Consider the following 17600-nt stretch of genomic DNA (forward strand, 5'->3'; position numbering starts at 1 on the left):
GATTTCTCTCTATCCTATACAACAGCAATGATAATGACAACAATAATAGTCATAATAATACGATAAACAACAAGGGCAACAAAAGGGATAAAATAGCCTCTAGGAACAGTGAATTCGTAGTACAGGCAGTGAGCCCCAGCAATAACCCTGGAGACAAAAAAAAAATGTGGACTTACATAGTCAAAGCTTTCATAGTCCTATAAATGCATACTTAAACATATGTACCGTAAATGATAGGTTGGCACCTGTGCATGCAATTACCACAGCAACTGAAGTTATTATATTTTAGAAAGACACAAGGTACACAAATACAAACCCTTAAAGACATTAAGTAAAATCCTACTTACATTCAACATTTTCCGGAAACTTTCTGTGAATATCTTTGTAAGTATCTAATGCTTTTTGGTAGTTACCTATCAATAAAAAAGAGGAAGAGAAATTAATATTGAATACTGAAATTAACAGGAATGGGAAAATATTAACTTCGATCCAACGTAATGGAACCATTTAATAGGTATAGTAGGAAAATGCATGTTTTCCAAAAGCATATGTAATCATTCTTAATTTTAAATGTAATTTTGGCAGAAAGCACAATGAAAAATTCACATTTAAAAAGAGAGCAGAAGTAAATGAGTGATGCTTGAAATTTATTATTATTATTTTTAATAATTTAAAAATTTTTTTAAATATTTATTTTATTTATTTATTCCCTTTTGTTGCCCTTGTTGTTTTATTGTTGTAGTTATTATTATTGTTGTTGTTGTTGTTGGATAGGACAGAGAGAAATGGAGAGAGATGGGGAAGACAGAGAGGAGGAGAGAAAGATAGACACCTGCAGACCTGCTTCACCGCCTGTGAAGCGACTCCCCTGCAGGTGGGGTGCCGGGGTTCGAACCGGGATCCTTATGCCGGTCCTTGTGCTTTGTGCCACCTGCGCTTAACCCGCTGCGCTACAGCCCGACTCCCTTGAAATTTATTTAATTATTTTTTAAATATTTTATTTATTAATGAGAAAGGAGGAGAGAGAGGAAGAACCAGACATAACTCTGGTACATGTGCTGCTGTGGATTGACAGAGAGAAATGGAGAGAGGAGGGGAAGACAGAGAGGGGGAGAGAAAGATAGACACCTGCAGACCTGCTTCACTGCTTGTGAAGCAACTCCCCTGCAGGTGGGGAGCTGGGGGCTCGAACCGGATCCTTATGCCGGTCCTTCCGCTTTGCACCACATGCGCTTAACCTGCTGAGCTACCGCCTGACTTCCTTAGTTCTATTTCTTAATGCCTATAATAGTAGAAAAAAATTAAGACTCTTAGCCCAAGAAGTGGTGCAGTGGGTAGACTTAGAAGCATGAGGTCTGAGTTTGATTCCCAGCATCATATGTGCTAGAAGCTCTCATGCCTGAAGCTCCAAAGTCCCAGGTTCAACCCCCCCACCCCTGTACCACCATAAGCTAGAGCTGATAAAACACAGACACACTCAATATTTAATTAAAAACTGAGGTACTCTGGAGCTCGGTGGTAGAACACTAGGTTAAACACACGTGGCGTGAAGCACAGGGACTGGCACAAGGATTCTGATTCAAGCCTCCGGCTCCCCACCTGCAGAGGGGTCAATTGACAAATGGTAAAGCAGGTCTGCAGGTGCCTATCTTTCTCTATCCCTCTCTGTCTTCCCCTCTTCTCTCCATTTCTCTCTGTCCTAGTCCTATCCAACAACATCAATAACAACAACAATACAATAATGACAACAATAACAACAAAATGGAAAAAATGGCCTCCAGGAGCAGTGAATTCATTGTGGAGGCACTAAGCATAAGCGATAACCCTGGAGTCAAAAGAAAAAAAAAAAGAGAGAAAAAGAAAAGAAAAACAAACTAAAACTGAGCCACTCAATTTTCCTAAAAATGGAAGATTCTTCCAGTGAGCTGACAAATTAAAAATGTTTTAAAGTAAGAAACACATTAATTTTGGTGTCATCACTTAGTTGGCAAAATGAAAAATAACTGCAGGGAGAGGGGCAGGAGACAGTTTACCTGGCAAAGTACAAACTTTACCATGACCAAGGACCCAGTTTGAGCCCCAGCTCAGTTATACTGTCCTAGCAGTGGGAAATACAGTCCATTAAAAGTAGGCCTTTAGGTGATTTGAGGACTCTCCACTTTGGTGCTCATGGAGGTAAAGAAAGAGACCTCCTACAGAAGTGGGTGCGGACACACTCTTAATTCTGTTAGAAGCAGCTACTGAGAACATGAGTGAAGAGGCAAGGAGACAGTCCAGTGGTCTCAACTTGGGTCTTTCTTTCTTTTTTTTAAAAATATTTATTTATTTATTCACTTTTGTTGCCCTTGCTGTTTTACTGTTGTAGTTCTTATTGTTGTTACTGATGTTGTTGTTGGATAGGACAGAGAAAAATGGAGAGACTAGGGGAAGACAGAGGGGGAGAGAAAGCTAGACACCTACAGACCTGCTTCAACACCTGTGAAGTGACTCCCCTATAGGTGGGGAGCTGGGGGCTTGAACCGGGATTCTTCCGCCGGTCCCTGCGCTTTGCACCACATACGCTTAACCCACTGCACCACTGCCCGACTCCCACCTTGGGTCTTTCTGTACTCAGGCTTCTCAGGAGTGAGGTAGTCTCCTCTCACTGATGGTGCACAGAGAGCTCTGAGAATTAGATGAGCAGAAACTGAAAATACACTGTGAACCAAGATGTATGTGGCCAGGTCCTCAAAATGGCGATGTGAATGTGAACCTTGAGAAATAAAATTTTAACAATGTTGGGCCAGGTGGTGGCTCACTCAGTACAGTGTACATGTCACCATGCACAAGGACCTGGGTTCAAATCTCTGCCCACCTCAGGGGGGTTAATTGAGGGGAGGGGGTGGGTAGCTTTAGGAGTGGTGCTGTGGTAGCTCTTCTTCTCTTTCTCTCCCCCTTCAGCTCAAAGAAAAACAGATGGCTGCTAGAAGCAATAGAGTTGTGCAGACACCAAGCCCCAGCAATAACTCCAATGGTTAAACTAAACCAAAGCAAACCCTGGTGTCATTGGAATACATGATTAAATCCACTCTGTAAGCACAGTGCATTCCTGTGCTCAGTAATTAAGTTTTTATGTAGTACCTTGATTATATGCAACTAGGAAAAGTCACTGTTTTAATAAACAAATACATGAAATATATTTACATGAATGACTACCTCAAAGGCAGAAAGCCACAAAACACATTAGAAATCAATCAGATAAAATACTAACCACTTCTTCTAAAACAACTAGCCACCATCAGTTGCCACTTCACTTGTGTTGGCCTAAGAAAGAAATCACATGCAATTAGAGACAAAACAGAAACAAGCTGAAATATATCTGTACTACTCTGCTTCGATTCATTTCTTACCTTTTTACTCAATGTGCCCATCTCTATCTTTTAAGGGTGGGTTTAAGACAGTCCAAGTTAACCCTATAACTTATGCAGCACGATCTGCTTCTGCTATTTATCTGTTTCTTCTTTTTTTTTTTTTTTTTTTAATAAATATTTATTTTATTCCCTTTTGTTGCCCTTGTTGTTTTATTGTTGTAGTTATTATTGTTGTTGTTGGATAGGACAGAGAGAAATGGAGAGAGGAGGGGAAGACAGAGAGGAGGAGAGAAAGATAGACACCTGCAGACCTGCTTCACCGCCTGTGAAGCGACTCCCCTGCAGGTGGGGAGCCGGGGTTCAAACCGGGATCCTTATGCCGGTCCTTGTGTTTTGCGCCACCTGCGCTTAACCCGCTGCGCTACAGCCCGACTCCCTTATCTGTTTCTTCTCTGTGCAATGTGCATGGTTTTTGTTCCCCTATTACTGCTTTTTCTTGATATTTAGTTGACTTATTATAATGTACTATCTTAATCCCATTAATTCCTTTTTGTCTACTTAAAATTTGTTTTTAACTTTAAAATTTTTACTTATTTGATAGTAGAGAGACTGAGAGGGAAGGGAGAGGGGAAGGGACAGAGGGAGAAAGATACTTGCAGGGGGCCGGGTGGTGGCTCATCTGGTTGAGCGAACATGTTACAATGCTCAAGGACCGGGTTTGAGCCCCTGGTCCCCACCTGCAGGGGGAAAGCTTTGCAAGTGATGAAGCTGTGCTGTCTCTCTGTCTCTTTATCACCCCTTCCCTCTCGATTTCTGGCTGTCTCTATCCAATAAATAAAGCTAATAAAAAATAAAAATAAATCATGATGCATTAAAAAAAAAAAAGAAAGATACCTGCAGCACTGCTTCACCATTTGTGAAACTACCCCACTGCAGGTGGGGACTAGGGACTTGAACTGTTGTCCTTCTACTTAGCTATGTGCTTTTTAATAAAATTGTCACCAGGGTTATCATTCAGGCTTGGTGCCAGCACAATACATCCACCACTATAGGTGTCCATCTTCCCTTCTCTCCCTCTTCCTTCATTCCTTCCTATTTTCATTTGACAGGACAGAGAGAAATTGAGAGGGGGAGTGGGGATTTAGAGTGGGAGAGAGAAAGATAGACTACTGCAGGTCTGCTTCACCACTCGTGAAGTGTCCCCTTTGCAGGTGGGGAGTAGGGGACTAGAACTCAGGCCCTTGTGCATGGTAATGTGTGTGCTCAGCCAGGTGCAACACCACTCTGCCTTGCCTTTTAATGTAGGAAAAAAGGAAATTATAAACCAGATCAAAAGTACATGATACAGCTGACTTTTATTTATTTTTTATATTTATTTTCCCTTTTGTTGCCCTTGTTGTTTTTCAATGTTGTTGTAGTTATTATTGTTGTTGTTGATGTCGTCGTCGTTGTTAGATAGGACAGAGAGAAATGGAGAGAGAAGCGGAAGACAGAGAGGGAGAGAGAAACATAGACACCTGCAGACCTGCTTCACTACTTGTGAAGCAACTCCCCTGCAGGTGGGGAGCCGGGGGCTCCAACTGGGATCCTTATGTCAGTCCTTGCGCTTTGTGCCACGTGTGCAGCTGACTTTTATAAGTACTTATAAAGCTTCATTACAAATTGTCTTTAATTGTTCTCTCAAATTATCAACCTATTATGTACTTTCTACTTCAATGTGAAGGACTGCTTTCACAGTGGGTACATTGCAAATGAACTCCTTCCTTCAGCTTTCTTAAAATCTAGAGATATTCTAATTTATCCTTTATTCTTGAGGAACAGTTTTTGTAGAGAATTCTTCATTGACTGCTTTTAAAAACATTTTCCCCCAGAGGCCTGGGAGGTGGTACATTGAGGAGGGCACTGAACTTAGAAGCATGAGGTCTTATGTTTATCCCTGGCATCCCATGTACCACAGTGATGCTCTGGTCCCTTTTCCCCCAACCCCCATCCCTGGCATCTACATAAAATCTTAATAAATAAATAAATAAATAAATAAATAAATAAATAAATCAGGACTCTGAGTATATCATTCCATTGACTTTTGAACTCCACAGTTCTGCTAAGAAATTCTCTAATTATCTCACTGAGGAGTCTTTGTATACATTAAGTCATTTTTCTCTTGTTGAAGAATGTCTTTCAACAACTGTCATGTGTTGGGTGCTGGTGTGGGCCTCTGGAGATTCCTACTTGAATTCAGTGACTTCCTGGGCTTGTAGTCTCTTCCTCCCCTCAGTTTTGCTAAGTTTCACCTATATTGCTTTCATTAGCCTCTGTCCTTTCTGTCTTTTTCTGGGACTCCTCTACTGCATATATTGGGCTGTTTGTCCATCTCCATAATAATCATCACAATAAAAATTAAAGCAGTCTTGAATGCAGCACAAATTTTAAACTACACTGGATGGATTAATTAGAATTTCTTAAAGCTTTAAGACATTATTTGTAGTAATAGAGGGGAAAAAATAGTATAGACTAAGTCAGTGACCAAAAACACCAGGTAATAGAACCATGTTATTGAAAGGATGGCATGGTCAGGAATTTCCATAGCAGAGAACACCAGTGACAGCCAACATGGCACGCGGACAGCCACTCAGGGGCATGTGAAGAGGTGTGATGGGAGACTCCCAGGTCAGGACTCTAAAGTGCTCACATTGCTGTGGAGGCGGCACTGACACGACAAACAGAGACTCTGCATATGAAGAAACAGAGAACTGGAGGTGCATAAGATGAAAAATAAACGCTTGTGGGGAAGAGGCAATTAGCATGTCAGAATATCTGTCACTTCAGCAAAAGGAGGGAGAAAAACAAAAACAACCAAGCAGGTGTCACTGAGGGTAAATGTATAGGCAGTCACGGAGAGGGGACTGACAGCTGAATTCCTAGGGAAGCTTTCTGGCTTCTGGGAGTACTTTAAATGCACAATAGGGAGCTCGAGGAGGGAAAGCCGAGGAGTCCCAAACAGAGTGATACAAACACATGTGACATCAGCTCACTCGGCTTCACACTGTGTCCCATGGAACTTCCACTGTGGGATACTTGGCTGGACTAACCCAGGCACTAAAATCTTGTGGGGGAATAGCTGGGGCAGCAAGGCAAGAGAGAGAAAGTAACCCAGAGTGTCAGCAGAGAGGGGACAGACCAGATCAGCTAAGCAGCCTGAGAGGAGGAGCTGAGAACTAGAGCTAGGAGAGCGGAGCCAGAGGAAGGAAGGTAGTGGGTGGGGGAAACTGAGTGTGGCAAGAAGAAGGCCTGCTGGAGGGAGGGAGCGTGGGAGTGGAGACAGAGACAGCAGGCAGAGATTTCCCTGGTGCAGGCGTGGGGTGATCATAGGACTTGGGTAAGATCAGGAGGCTAAGGCAGAGGAGGGGAGGTCGGGGAAGTGGAGGCCTGTGAGGCCAGTCTACAAGGTGGGTGAGCGGGGGCGTTGGCAGGACAGGTTGGTGCTGGACGCTCATGAGTAACAGTCAAGACCAGAGCAGCAGCAGGTGGAGACTCCAGCCCAGCAGGAGGAATCTTAACATGAGCTAACGGCCAAGGTGAAGAGTAGTACTGAATCTAACAGAAGGTTACATGGTTACACTGTCATCTTATATAGCTTTATTTATTTATTTGTTTATTTATTTATTTATTTAAATAGAGACAGAGTGTATGAAAGAGACCACAGCACTGAAGCTTCCCTACAATGTCATGGGGACCAGCCTTGAACCTGGGTTGTTCATATGGCAAAGTAGTGCACTATCTAGGTGAACTTTTTTTTTTTTTCCTCCAGGGTTATTGCTTGGCTCGGTGCCTGCACCATGAATCCACTGCTCCTGGAGGCCATTTTACCCCCCTTTTTGTTGCCCTTGTTGTTGTAGCCTCGTTGTGGTTATTATTATTGCTATTGTTGATGTTGTTCATTGTTGGGTAGGACAGAGAGAAATGGAGAGAGGAGGGGAAGACAGAGAGGGGGAGAGAAAGACAGACACCCGCAGACCTGCTTCACCATCTGTGAAGCGACTCCCCTGCAGGTGGGGAGCGGGGGAATCGAACTGGAATCCTTACGCTGGTCCCTGCGCTTTGCGCCACATATGCTTAACCCACTGCGCCACCGCCCGACCCCTTCTAGGTGAACTATTTCACTGGCCTTTGAATCTTTTCTCTCTTCTTTCTTTCTTTCTTTCTTTCTTTCTTTTTTTTTTTTTTGCCTCTACGGTTATTGTTGGGGATTGGTGCCAGCACTACAAATCCACTGTTCCTGGGAGCCATTTTTTCCATTTTATTTTTAATTGGATAGGACCGAGAGACATTTAGAGAGGAGGGGAAGATAGAGAGGGGGAAAGAAAGATGAACACCTGGGGGAATTGGGCACAGAGGGTTAAGCGCACATGGTGCAAAGCACAAGGACTGGCATAAGGATCCTGGTTCGAGCCCCTGGCTCCCCACCTGAAGGGGAGTCGCTTCACAGGCAGTGAAACAACTCCCTCTGTCTTCCCCCTCTATCTTCCCCTCCTTTCTCCATTTCTTGTCCTATCTAACAATGATGATATCAATAACAACAATAATAACTACAACAACAATAATAAAAAAACAAGGGAAACAAAAGGGAAAAATAAATAAATGTATATATAAAAAAGGAAGATAGACACCTGCAGAACTGCTTCACCGCTTGTGAAGCGACCCCCCCCTTCAGGTGGGGAGCCGGGGTCTGAACTGGGATCCTTGTGTGGGTCCTTGCGCTTGGTTCTATGTGCACTTAACCTGGTGTACTACCACTTGACCCCCCGGCCCCCACAAATCTTTTCTTAATGTTTCACTGGAGAATGAACCCAGGGGGCTGGGTGATGGTGCACCTGGTTGAGCACAATGTTTAATGCTCAAGGAACTGGCTTCAAGCCCCCAGTCCCCACCTGCAGGAAGAAAGCTTTGTGAGTAGTAAAGCAGTGTTGCAGGTGTCTCCCTGTCTCTTCCTCTCTATCACCCCTCCCTCTTGATTTCTATCTGTCTCTATCCAGTAAATAAATAAAGATAATAATAAAAAAGAATGAGCCAGGGTCTTGTGGTCTTGTGTATATATTTTTAAATATCAGAGCACTTGGAGCCTCAGGCATGAAAGTCTGCATAACCATTATGCTATCTATCCCTGTCCCCAACTTTCTATTGTTTTTTAAAATTTATTTATAAAAAGTAAACACTGACAAAACCATAGGATAAGAGGGGTACAACTCCACACCATTCCCACCCTCATAACTCTGTATCCCATCCCCTCCCTGATAGCTTTCCTATTCTTTAACTTTCTGGGAGTATGGTCACTGTGGGATTCAGAAGCTGGACAACATACTTTACGTTCCACCTGAGGAAGATGGGTCCTGATATTGGGGCAGCTTGGAACGTTCCTACTCATGACCACAGAATGTGAGCTCAGATCTAGAGGGATGCAGAGGTCACATAGACTCCTAAGCTGAATATGGGCCCCAGATTACATCAAATCGATGGATTTACAGTCAACAATATATTTTTTTTAATATTTATTTATTCCCTTTGTTGCCCTTGTTTTTTTTAATTGTTGTAGTTATTGTTATTGTTATTGATGTCATCGTTATTGGATAGTACAGAGAGAAATAGAGAGAGGAGGGGAAGACAGAGAGGGGGAGAGAAAGACAGACACCTGCAGACCTGCTTCACCGCCTGTGAAGCGACTCCCCTGTAGGTGGGGAGCCAGGGGCTTGAACCAGGATCCTTACACAGGTCCTTGTGTTTTGCGCCATGTGCGCTTAACCCACTGTGCTACTGCCCGACTTTCTACAGTCAATAATATTTATACACCTTTCCCATATTTGGGAGCTACTCTCTTCCCTGATCCAGCTTTCTGGTCCTTTTTCTAGCCATGACATCATCTCCCAAGACAATTTGCTATTCTTTGTTTTTGCTTTTTTGTTTTTCATTATCTTTATTTATTTTTTGGGTAGAGACAGAAATCCAGAGGGAAGGCAGGGATAGAGAGGGTGAGAGACAGAGAGAAACCTGCAGCACTGCTTCACCACTTGTAAAGTTTTCCCCTGCAGGTGGGGACCAGGGTCTTGAACCCAGGTCCTTGTGCACTGTAACGTGAGTGCTTAACCAGGTGCGGCAACTGGTCCCTGACAACTTTCTATTCTTAACTAATGTTGTTTTCTTTTTTAGAAAGTGGGAGCTAGAGATAGAAAGAAAGAAACAGGCAAAGAGAGAGGAGAAACACCACAGCACTGCTCCATCAACCAAGGTGCTCCTACATAGTGCTGGGGCTTGAACCTAGGTCCTCATGCATAGCAAAGCAAAGCAAAGCAAAGTGAAGCAAAGCAAATCAAAGCAAAGCAAAGCTCTAGGAGGTAGGCTATCTACCTGGGTCCTTATAAGCATATCTCTCTCTCACACACGGAGTTATCCCTCTGTGCTTGGCAATTAGTTTTTTTATAATTAGCAAAATATTTCTATGAAAAAGATACCATGAAAATTGTGTAAAACAAAGCCCATATAGAGGCCATTTAAATTATTAAGCACTGCCTTATTGTTCAAATGATTAAAATTCAATTTGGACACCTGCAGCGGGGAAGATTCATGAACAGTGAAGCAGGCCTGCAGGTGTCTTTCTCTCCTCCTGCCTCTGCTTCCCCTCTCAATTTCTCTCTGTCCTACCTGATAAGATAGAAAGGAAAGAGGAAAAAAAGTGAGGGCAGGTGGTGGTGTACTCAGTTATGCACACATAGTACTATGCACAAGGACCCGGGTTCAAGCCCATGCTTTCTACTTGCAGCGGGGAACGCTTCATGAGTGATGAAGTAGGTCTGTAGGTATCTATCTTTCTCCCTCTCTATCTCCCCTTCTCTCTGTCCTGTCAAATGAAAAGAAAAAAAAAAAGACCATTAGAAGCAAGGGATTCCTAGTACCAGCAGTGAGTCCCAGCAACTGGAGGCAAAAAAAAAAAAAAAAAGGAAAAAAGGGATCCAGGAGTGGTGGACTGAGCCTCAGCAATAACTCTGGTGGCAATAAAAATAAAACAACAGAAACAAAAAGCAACAAAATGAAATATTTCAATTTTTTTGATCCAGATACACACACACTTTTTTTTTGAGGGGGGGGGACACTTGAGTCTCACATATGTGCGACTTCACTGCTCCAGGGTCAACTTTTGATGTTATTACTTTAGTTATGTAAAGGGAGAGACAGAGAGAATTTAGTGCCAGAGCTTCCCCCAGTGCTATGTCACTCTCATATGGTAAGGGGGCTTGAACTTCGGCTGTGCATGTGCCCTTCCAGGTTAGATATCTTGATATGTATTGAGATATCTCTTTTTTTAATGTTTATTTATTCCCTTTTGTTGCCCTTGTTTTATTGTTGTAGTTATTATTGTTATTGTTATTGATGTTGTCATTGTTAGATAGGACAGAGAGAAATGGAGAGAGGAGGGGAAGGCAGAGGGGGAGAGAAAGAGAGACACCTGCAAACCTGCTTCACCACCTGTGAAGCGACTCTCCTGCAGGTGGGGAGCCGGGGGCTCAAACCAATAAAACTCCAGGGTTATCACTAGGGCTCAGTGCCTGCATAAAGAATCCATTGCTTCTGGTGGCTATTCCTCCCCACTTTTTTTTATTTGATAGGACAGAGAACAACTGAGATGGGAGAGAAAATAGAAAGGGAGACAGAAAGAGAGACACTTGTAGACCTGTTTAACCACTCGTGAATCTCCCCTCTGTAGGTGAGGAGCAAGGTTTCAAACCTGGGTCCCAGTACATGGGAAAGTGTGCAATCAACCAGGTGCACCACCACCTGACACCAACCTATTTCTATTAGGACTCTTTCAGAAATGCAACTTTGACGTACACCCAAGACAGGAAGGAGTACTAAAAGAAAAGGGAAGTAACACGAGTGTTCAGGAATATTTGCTCATGAGCTTACTGTATCTATCTGATTCTAAATTTAAAGATAAAATCAGGGTGCTGGGCAGCAGCACACCAGGTTAAGTGCACATAGTACAAAGCATAAGGATCCAGGTTCGAGCCCACAGTTCCCTACCTGTAGGGAGGTCACTTCACAAGTGAAGCAGGTCTGCAGGTGTCTCTCTGTCTCTCTCCCTCTCTACGTCCCCTTCCTCTCTCAATTCCTCTCTGGCCTATCCAGTAAAAAAAAAAAAAAAAAAAAAAAAAGAAAAAGGATAAAATCAAACCTGAATGAAAGATATTTAACCAACCCCCCCCCCAAAAAAAAAGCCAAAAATCACAGCAAACCCATAAAATCACAAGTTACTTACTGTATAAGAGCAGCTCTCTCAAAGTACTGAATGGCTTTCTCACAGAACTGCGTATCAATGTAATAGGCTCCAAGCCACTCGATGACTTCGATGTTTGAAGGGAAATACCTGTATGACTGGGAAACATGAAACAGACCACACAACTTCAGGGCTGTCACTTAGTGAAAGGCTCTAATTGCCCAAGTTTAATCAAAATGTGTGCACTGTCACAAGTTTTAGAACTATACAAGACACTTTTCTTGTGCCCTGGGGGTGGTGCATTTGATGAAGCACTGAAAATTTCAAGCTTGAGGTCCTGAGTTCAGCCCTCAGGATCACATGTGCCAGGGTAATGCTCTGGTTCTCTCTCTCATTAATGAATACACCTTTAAAAAGGACCTGATAGGGAGGCTAGGTGGTGGTGCACTGGGTTAAGTGCATACAGTACAAAGCACAAGGACCTGTGCTAGGATTCTGGTTTGAGTCCCCAGCTCCCCATCTGCAGGGGGGTCGCTTCAGAAGTGGTGAAACAGGTCTGCAGGTGTCTATCTTTCTCTCTCCCTATCTTCCCCCATCCCTCTCAATTTCTCTCTGTCCTATTAAAAAAAAGTAAAAAAATAAAAAGGCTACAGGAACAGTGGATTCATAGTGCAGCCACTGAGCCCCAGTGAAAACCCTGGAGGCAAAAAGAAAAAAAAAGACTTGATACATTTTAATTATTGATAAACATCTTTAGATGTACTGATCAGTAGTCCGAATTAAACACACAACAGAATCAAATCGGGGTACAAATTATACCTCAGGAGAAAAAAGAAATCTGTACTTATTTCATTTTAATTAAAACTAACAAGCCAGGCCAGGTGGTGGCACACCCAGTAGAGAGCACATGTTACCATGTATGAAGACTTGGGTTCAAGCCCTCAGTTCTCACCTGAAGGGGAGAAGCTTCACAAGCAGTGAAGTCGTGCTGCAGGTCAATCTCTCTCCCTCTCTCTCTTTCCCTCCCTCCCTATCTCTCTCTCCCCCATTTCCCATTTACCCCTTTGTTTTCAACTTCTCCTCCACCTCTCTCATATATATATATATATATATATATATATATATATATAATATATATATAATATAATATATAATAACATATTATATAATATTATATATTATATATAATATATATTAGTAATATATATATATTACTAATATGCAACTATATTCTACAAATGCTTTGTTTTTAAAACATTACTTAAAACTATGAAGGATTTCTTAACTTTACAAATTAAAGGGTCTGCCATTTTATTAGAAATAACTCAGGAAAAAGCTAAACTCATAGATAACAGAAGGAAAACAAAGTCAGCCACCTACCTCATAATAATATTGAAAGGCCTGGGATTTATCTCCTTCACTGTCATATAGTTCTCCCAGTTTGGATAGAGCTCGAGAGTCAGTTGGGACGACGCTTATCAGCTGCATTAACCATTCAATCGCTTGGTTTGGATCGTCCATTAGTTCATAGCTTAGGTGATTCCAGTTAAGGAAAACGCGTGTTTTCTAAATTGACTGCTAACTTAGCAAATCTCAGAGTGAGGTTACATTCAACATATTTCTTTTTTTCCCCCTTTTGTTGCCCTTGTTATCATTGTTGTTGTTATTATTATTGTTGTTGTTACTGCTGTTGTTGGATAGGACAAAGAGAAATCAAGAGAGGAGGGGATGACAGAGAAGGGTCTCCTTCTCCTTCACTGTCTGTGAAGGTTAAACACACATAGGTGGGGAGCTGGGGGCTTGAACCGGGGTCCTCATGTTGTTTCTTAGTGCCATGCGTGCTTATTTAACACCAGGTTTCTCATGCAACCAGTAGTCTGCCTGTTTATTCAAAGCACCATGCAAAATCTACCTTTAATAAAAATGCCTGAATACTGTGCTAAATTGTTCTGTGTCTTTTGATAGGTTTGACTATTAATCATAACAAAGGAATGATTCCTATGGCTTTTACTGTGACTTTCCCCCAATTAGATTTCAAACTCAAGACACAGAGTTCTTTTTTTGGAGCTTTTGTGGATTGTAAATATTCTGCAGACTTTCTTAATAGCTCATCCACACCAGTGCTTGCAGATTACTTATTATGTATTTTATATTAAAGAACTTGGCAGAATGAAAATTTCTCGTCCAAAGGAAAATAAATATTGACATGGACCTATTTCTTAAATGTATACAAACAGATAAAAAAAAAAAAACTGGCCCCATAATACTGGCAGTTTCTGAGGCTCAAAGGAATAACCAAGAAGTCATCTGGTTTAAAGCTAGTAAATTTTATTCTAATAGGGAGAGGGAAAGAGAGGTGGAAAGTGAGGAAAGACAGACAGGAGAGAGAGAAGTGTAATAGCACATGGTGCTTCCATGTGGTATCAGAGAGACACCTGCAGCCCTGTTTCACCACTTGTGAAGATTTCCCCCTGCAGGTGGAGACCAGGGGCTTGAACCTGGGACCTTGCACACTGTAATGTAAGTGCTTAATCAGGTGTGCTACTATCTGGTCCTAACATTTCTTTAAAAATTTTTTTTAATAGACTCTACCAAAAGCAAGAATTAGAATCATTAGTGGCACACTTCATAGTATGCTTTTTCCTAAACATATTTACATAAAATTTATATCAAGGAATCAGTCTGGGAGGTAGCACAATGGATAGAGCACGGGCTTTCGAGCATGGGAGTTCAAATCCCAAGACAGATGTCTCAGTGATGCTCAGGGTCACTCTCTTTCATGTATGTATGTATGTATGTATGTATGTATGTATGTGTATGGTAGTGGTGACTTTAAAGCCTTCATATGATCTTAGCCCTTCCCAAAACTGTTGCTGAAGCTGGTCTTTTTAAAAAATTGCCACTAGGTTATTGCTGGGGCCTGGAGACAGCATTACAAATTCACTACTCCGAGCAGCCATTCCCCCCCCCCCCACACACACACATTTAAATTTGATAGGACAGAGAGAAATTGAGAGGCGAGAAGGAGAGAGAAAGACACACACCTGAGACATGTTTTACTGCTCATGAAGCTTCCTTCCCACAGGTAGGGAGCAGGGGCTTGAACCCAGCTCTTCCCATATAACGTGCACTCAACCAGGTGTACCACTGCCTGACCCCCTAGATTTTTTTTTAAACTTCTTTTTTTAAATATTTTATTTGAGAGAGAGAGAGAGAGAGAGAGAAACACCAGAGCACTGCTCAGCTCTGGCTTATGGTGATGTGGGGGATTGAACCTGTGACTTTGGAGCCTCAGGCCTCAGTCTGCTTGCATAACAATTATGCTATCTACCCCCACCCCCTAGATTTTTTTAGTAAGAGAAGTGTTTTTCAAGAAAGACACTAAAAATACAGTTTTTTTTATTTTTCCAACCCCCTCAAAAAAGGGCAAAAACTAAAAAAGATTGAGTGTAGATTAAGCTGATATGAGAACAATAATTTATATTTCAATAGCCTATTTCAGTCTTAATACTTTACCAGCATGTGTGACCAACAGATGACTACTGAGTGGGTGGAATGAATGAGTAAGCTTATATGTACAACTGCATGCTTTTGGAGGATAAAAGCATTCTAAGATTTATATCCACTGGACCAGTATGTTGGCTAAAGTAAAGAAATTATCAGATCAGTCATATATATGATATATGAGAGCAGTGAGTTACTTCCTTAGGAAATATACCCCATAAGATTCAAGAGTTAATATGCCCTAGAGTTTCTAACTTATGTCCAGTGAATATCTATGTGAACTTAAAATATCATATTCAATTACTTAATTTAGTTTTTAGGTTTTTTTTTAAATTGTTGTTGTAGTTATTATTATTGTTGTTAGTGATGTCTTTGTTGTTCGATAGGACAGAGAGAAATGAGAGGGGGAGAGAAAGACAGACACCTGCAGATGTGCTTCACTGCCTGTGAAGGGACTCCCCTACAGGTGGGGAGCCGGGGACTCGAACCGGGATCTTTATGCTGGTCCTTGTGCTTTGTGCCACGTGCGTTTAACCCGCTGCACTAACACCCAACCCCCAGTTTTGTTTTTTTATTAATCAGAGCACCGCTCAAGCTCTGGCTTATGGTAGCGTGGGGGATTGAACCTGGGACCTCAAAGCCTCAGTCATCAGTCTCTTTGCATAACCATTATGCTATCTACCCCTGCCCACTTCCCCAATGTAATATAGTCTATTTATTTATTTATTTATTTATTTATTTATTTATTTATTTATTTTGGCCAGAGCACTGCTCAGCAGCTCTGGTTTATGGTGGTGCTGGGAATTGAACCTGGGATCTTCAGTACCTCAGGATTGAGAGTCAGTTTTTCATAACCATTATGCAATCTCCCCAGCCCTTAATATAGTCTTTACCTTTAAACAGTTGTTTTTTGGGGACTGGGAAGATCACATAATGGTTCTGCAAAGGAATTTCATGCCCGATGCTCTGGGCTCCCAGAATCTTTAAATATATTTTACTTAAGATTTATTTATGGGTAATGTGGGTGCTCAGCCAGGTGTGTCTAGTCTCCTTCCTATTTACTTGTGAGTGAAAGGGAGAGAGAATTGAGTATCACTCTGGCATGGGTGATGCCAGGGATTGAATTCAGGACCTCATGCCATTGAGTCCAAAGTTTTATCCACTGCACCACCTCCTAGGGCCACTAAATAATCACCTTTACAATAGAAGTATATAGTTTTTGCGACAAGACCTTTACTGGGGTTTTGTGGCTGTGTGATTCTACTGCTTTTGGAAATATCCTATATTTGTTCCAGATAGTGAGAGACAGAGAGGGAAAGAGAGACAGAGGATGAGAAATGTAACTTGTGAAGCTTCACCTTTGTATGGTACTCCCTTCTGGTAGCCAGGTGCTTGAACCTGAGTCCTCCTGCTCATTCTACTAGGTGAGCTGCTCCTGCCACCCCCCCAATAATCCTTTAAAATAGTGTCATTCATTTAATATTCATCATATACTAACCTTACCGCTAGGTTTTTTTTTCCCTTTTGTTGCCCTTGTTTTTTTTATTGTTGTAGTTATTATTACTGTTGTTATTGATGTCGTTGTTGTTGGATATGACAAAGAGAAATGGAGAGAGGAAGTGAAGACAGAGAGGGGGAGAGAAAGATAAGACACCTGCAGACCTGCTTCACTGCCCGTGAAGCGACCCCCCTGCAGGTGGGGAGCCGGGGGCTTGAACCGGGATCCTTATGCTTCGCGCCACGAGCACTTAACCCACTGCACTACCACCCAACTCCCACCGCTAGATTTTAAAATGTTATCCAGGGCCAAAGAGAAAGTGCCATACCTGAGAGGTCCCAGACTTAAACCAGGGTACTACTAACAGCCAGAGCTGAGCATTGCTGCAGTTATTACGTACAAAAATAGATAATGGGCTTTCTTGACAACTACTTCACAGAGGAGGCTTATGTGCCAATAGTAACTGATCTCCAATCACCACCTGAGAGAAGGAATCCCTTTCCTCAGGGTTTCCACATGAGATACACACTTGCTATCTGGTAAAGCACTTGAGCACTGTTTCGCAGGATTGCATGGAGCTTCAGGAAACAGTCCAATGCTTCAAGAAGCCGGTTTAACTTCTTATAGGTAAGGCCTGAAAGAGAAGAAAACAGAAGTTGTAAATGATCTTTTCAGTGGAACAAAATAAATACTTTAGCAGGGCCAGGTGGTGGTGCACCTGGTTGAGCTCATGCACATGCAATGCGCAAGGACTTAGGTTCAAGCCCCTGGCCCCCACCTGCAGGGGAAAGCTTTGCAAGGAGTGAAGCAGGTGCTGCAGGTGTCTCTCTTTCTCCCTCTATATCTCCCCCTTCCTTCTCAATTTCTAGCTGTTTCTATCCAACAAATAAATAAAAGTAATTGAAAATAATTAAAAAAAAGAAAAACCAGAATGAATACTTAAGCTGGATGGGTCATCTTCACTATTCTGACCTTTGGGTCCATG

The 17600-nt window shown here is 42.1% G+C and overlaps 1 protein-coding gene across 4 annotated transcripts in view; it reads right to left on the reverse strand.

Annotated features, from left to right (window-relative positions):
* IFT88 (intraflagellar transport 88) overlaps positions 1–17600 on the reverse strand; it is a 99499-nt gene that overhangs the window by 29668 nt on the left and 52231 nt on the right. For all 4 annotated transcript variants that reach the window (XM_060194727.1, XM_060194728.1, XM_060194729.1 and 1 more), the window contains 5 exons: positions 17141–17249; positions 12994–13144; positions 11656–11771; positions 3251–3303; positions 348–413 (listed from right to left, as the gene is read on the reverse strand). In XM_060194727.1, the coding sequence (XP_060050710.1) occupies positions 348–413; positions 3251–3303; positions 11656–11771; positions 12994–13144; positions 17141–17249 (495 nt within the window). The remainder of the gene's footprint in view (positions 1–347; positions 414–3250; positions 3304–11655; positions 11772–12993; positions 13145–17140; positions 17250–17600) is intronic.

The sequence above is a fragment of the Erinaceus europaeus genome, chromosome 7 (genome assembly GCF_950295315.1).
Source record: "Erinaceus europaeus chromosome 7, mEriEur2.1, whole genome shotgun sequence".
Classification (NCBI taxonomy): domain Eukaryota; kingdom Metazoa; phylum Chordata; class Mammalia; order Eulipotyphla; family Erinaceidae; genus Erinaceus; species Erinaceus europaeus.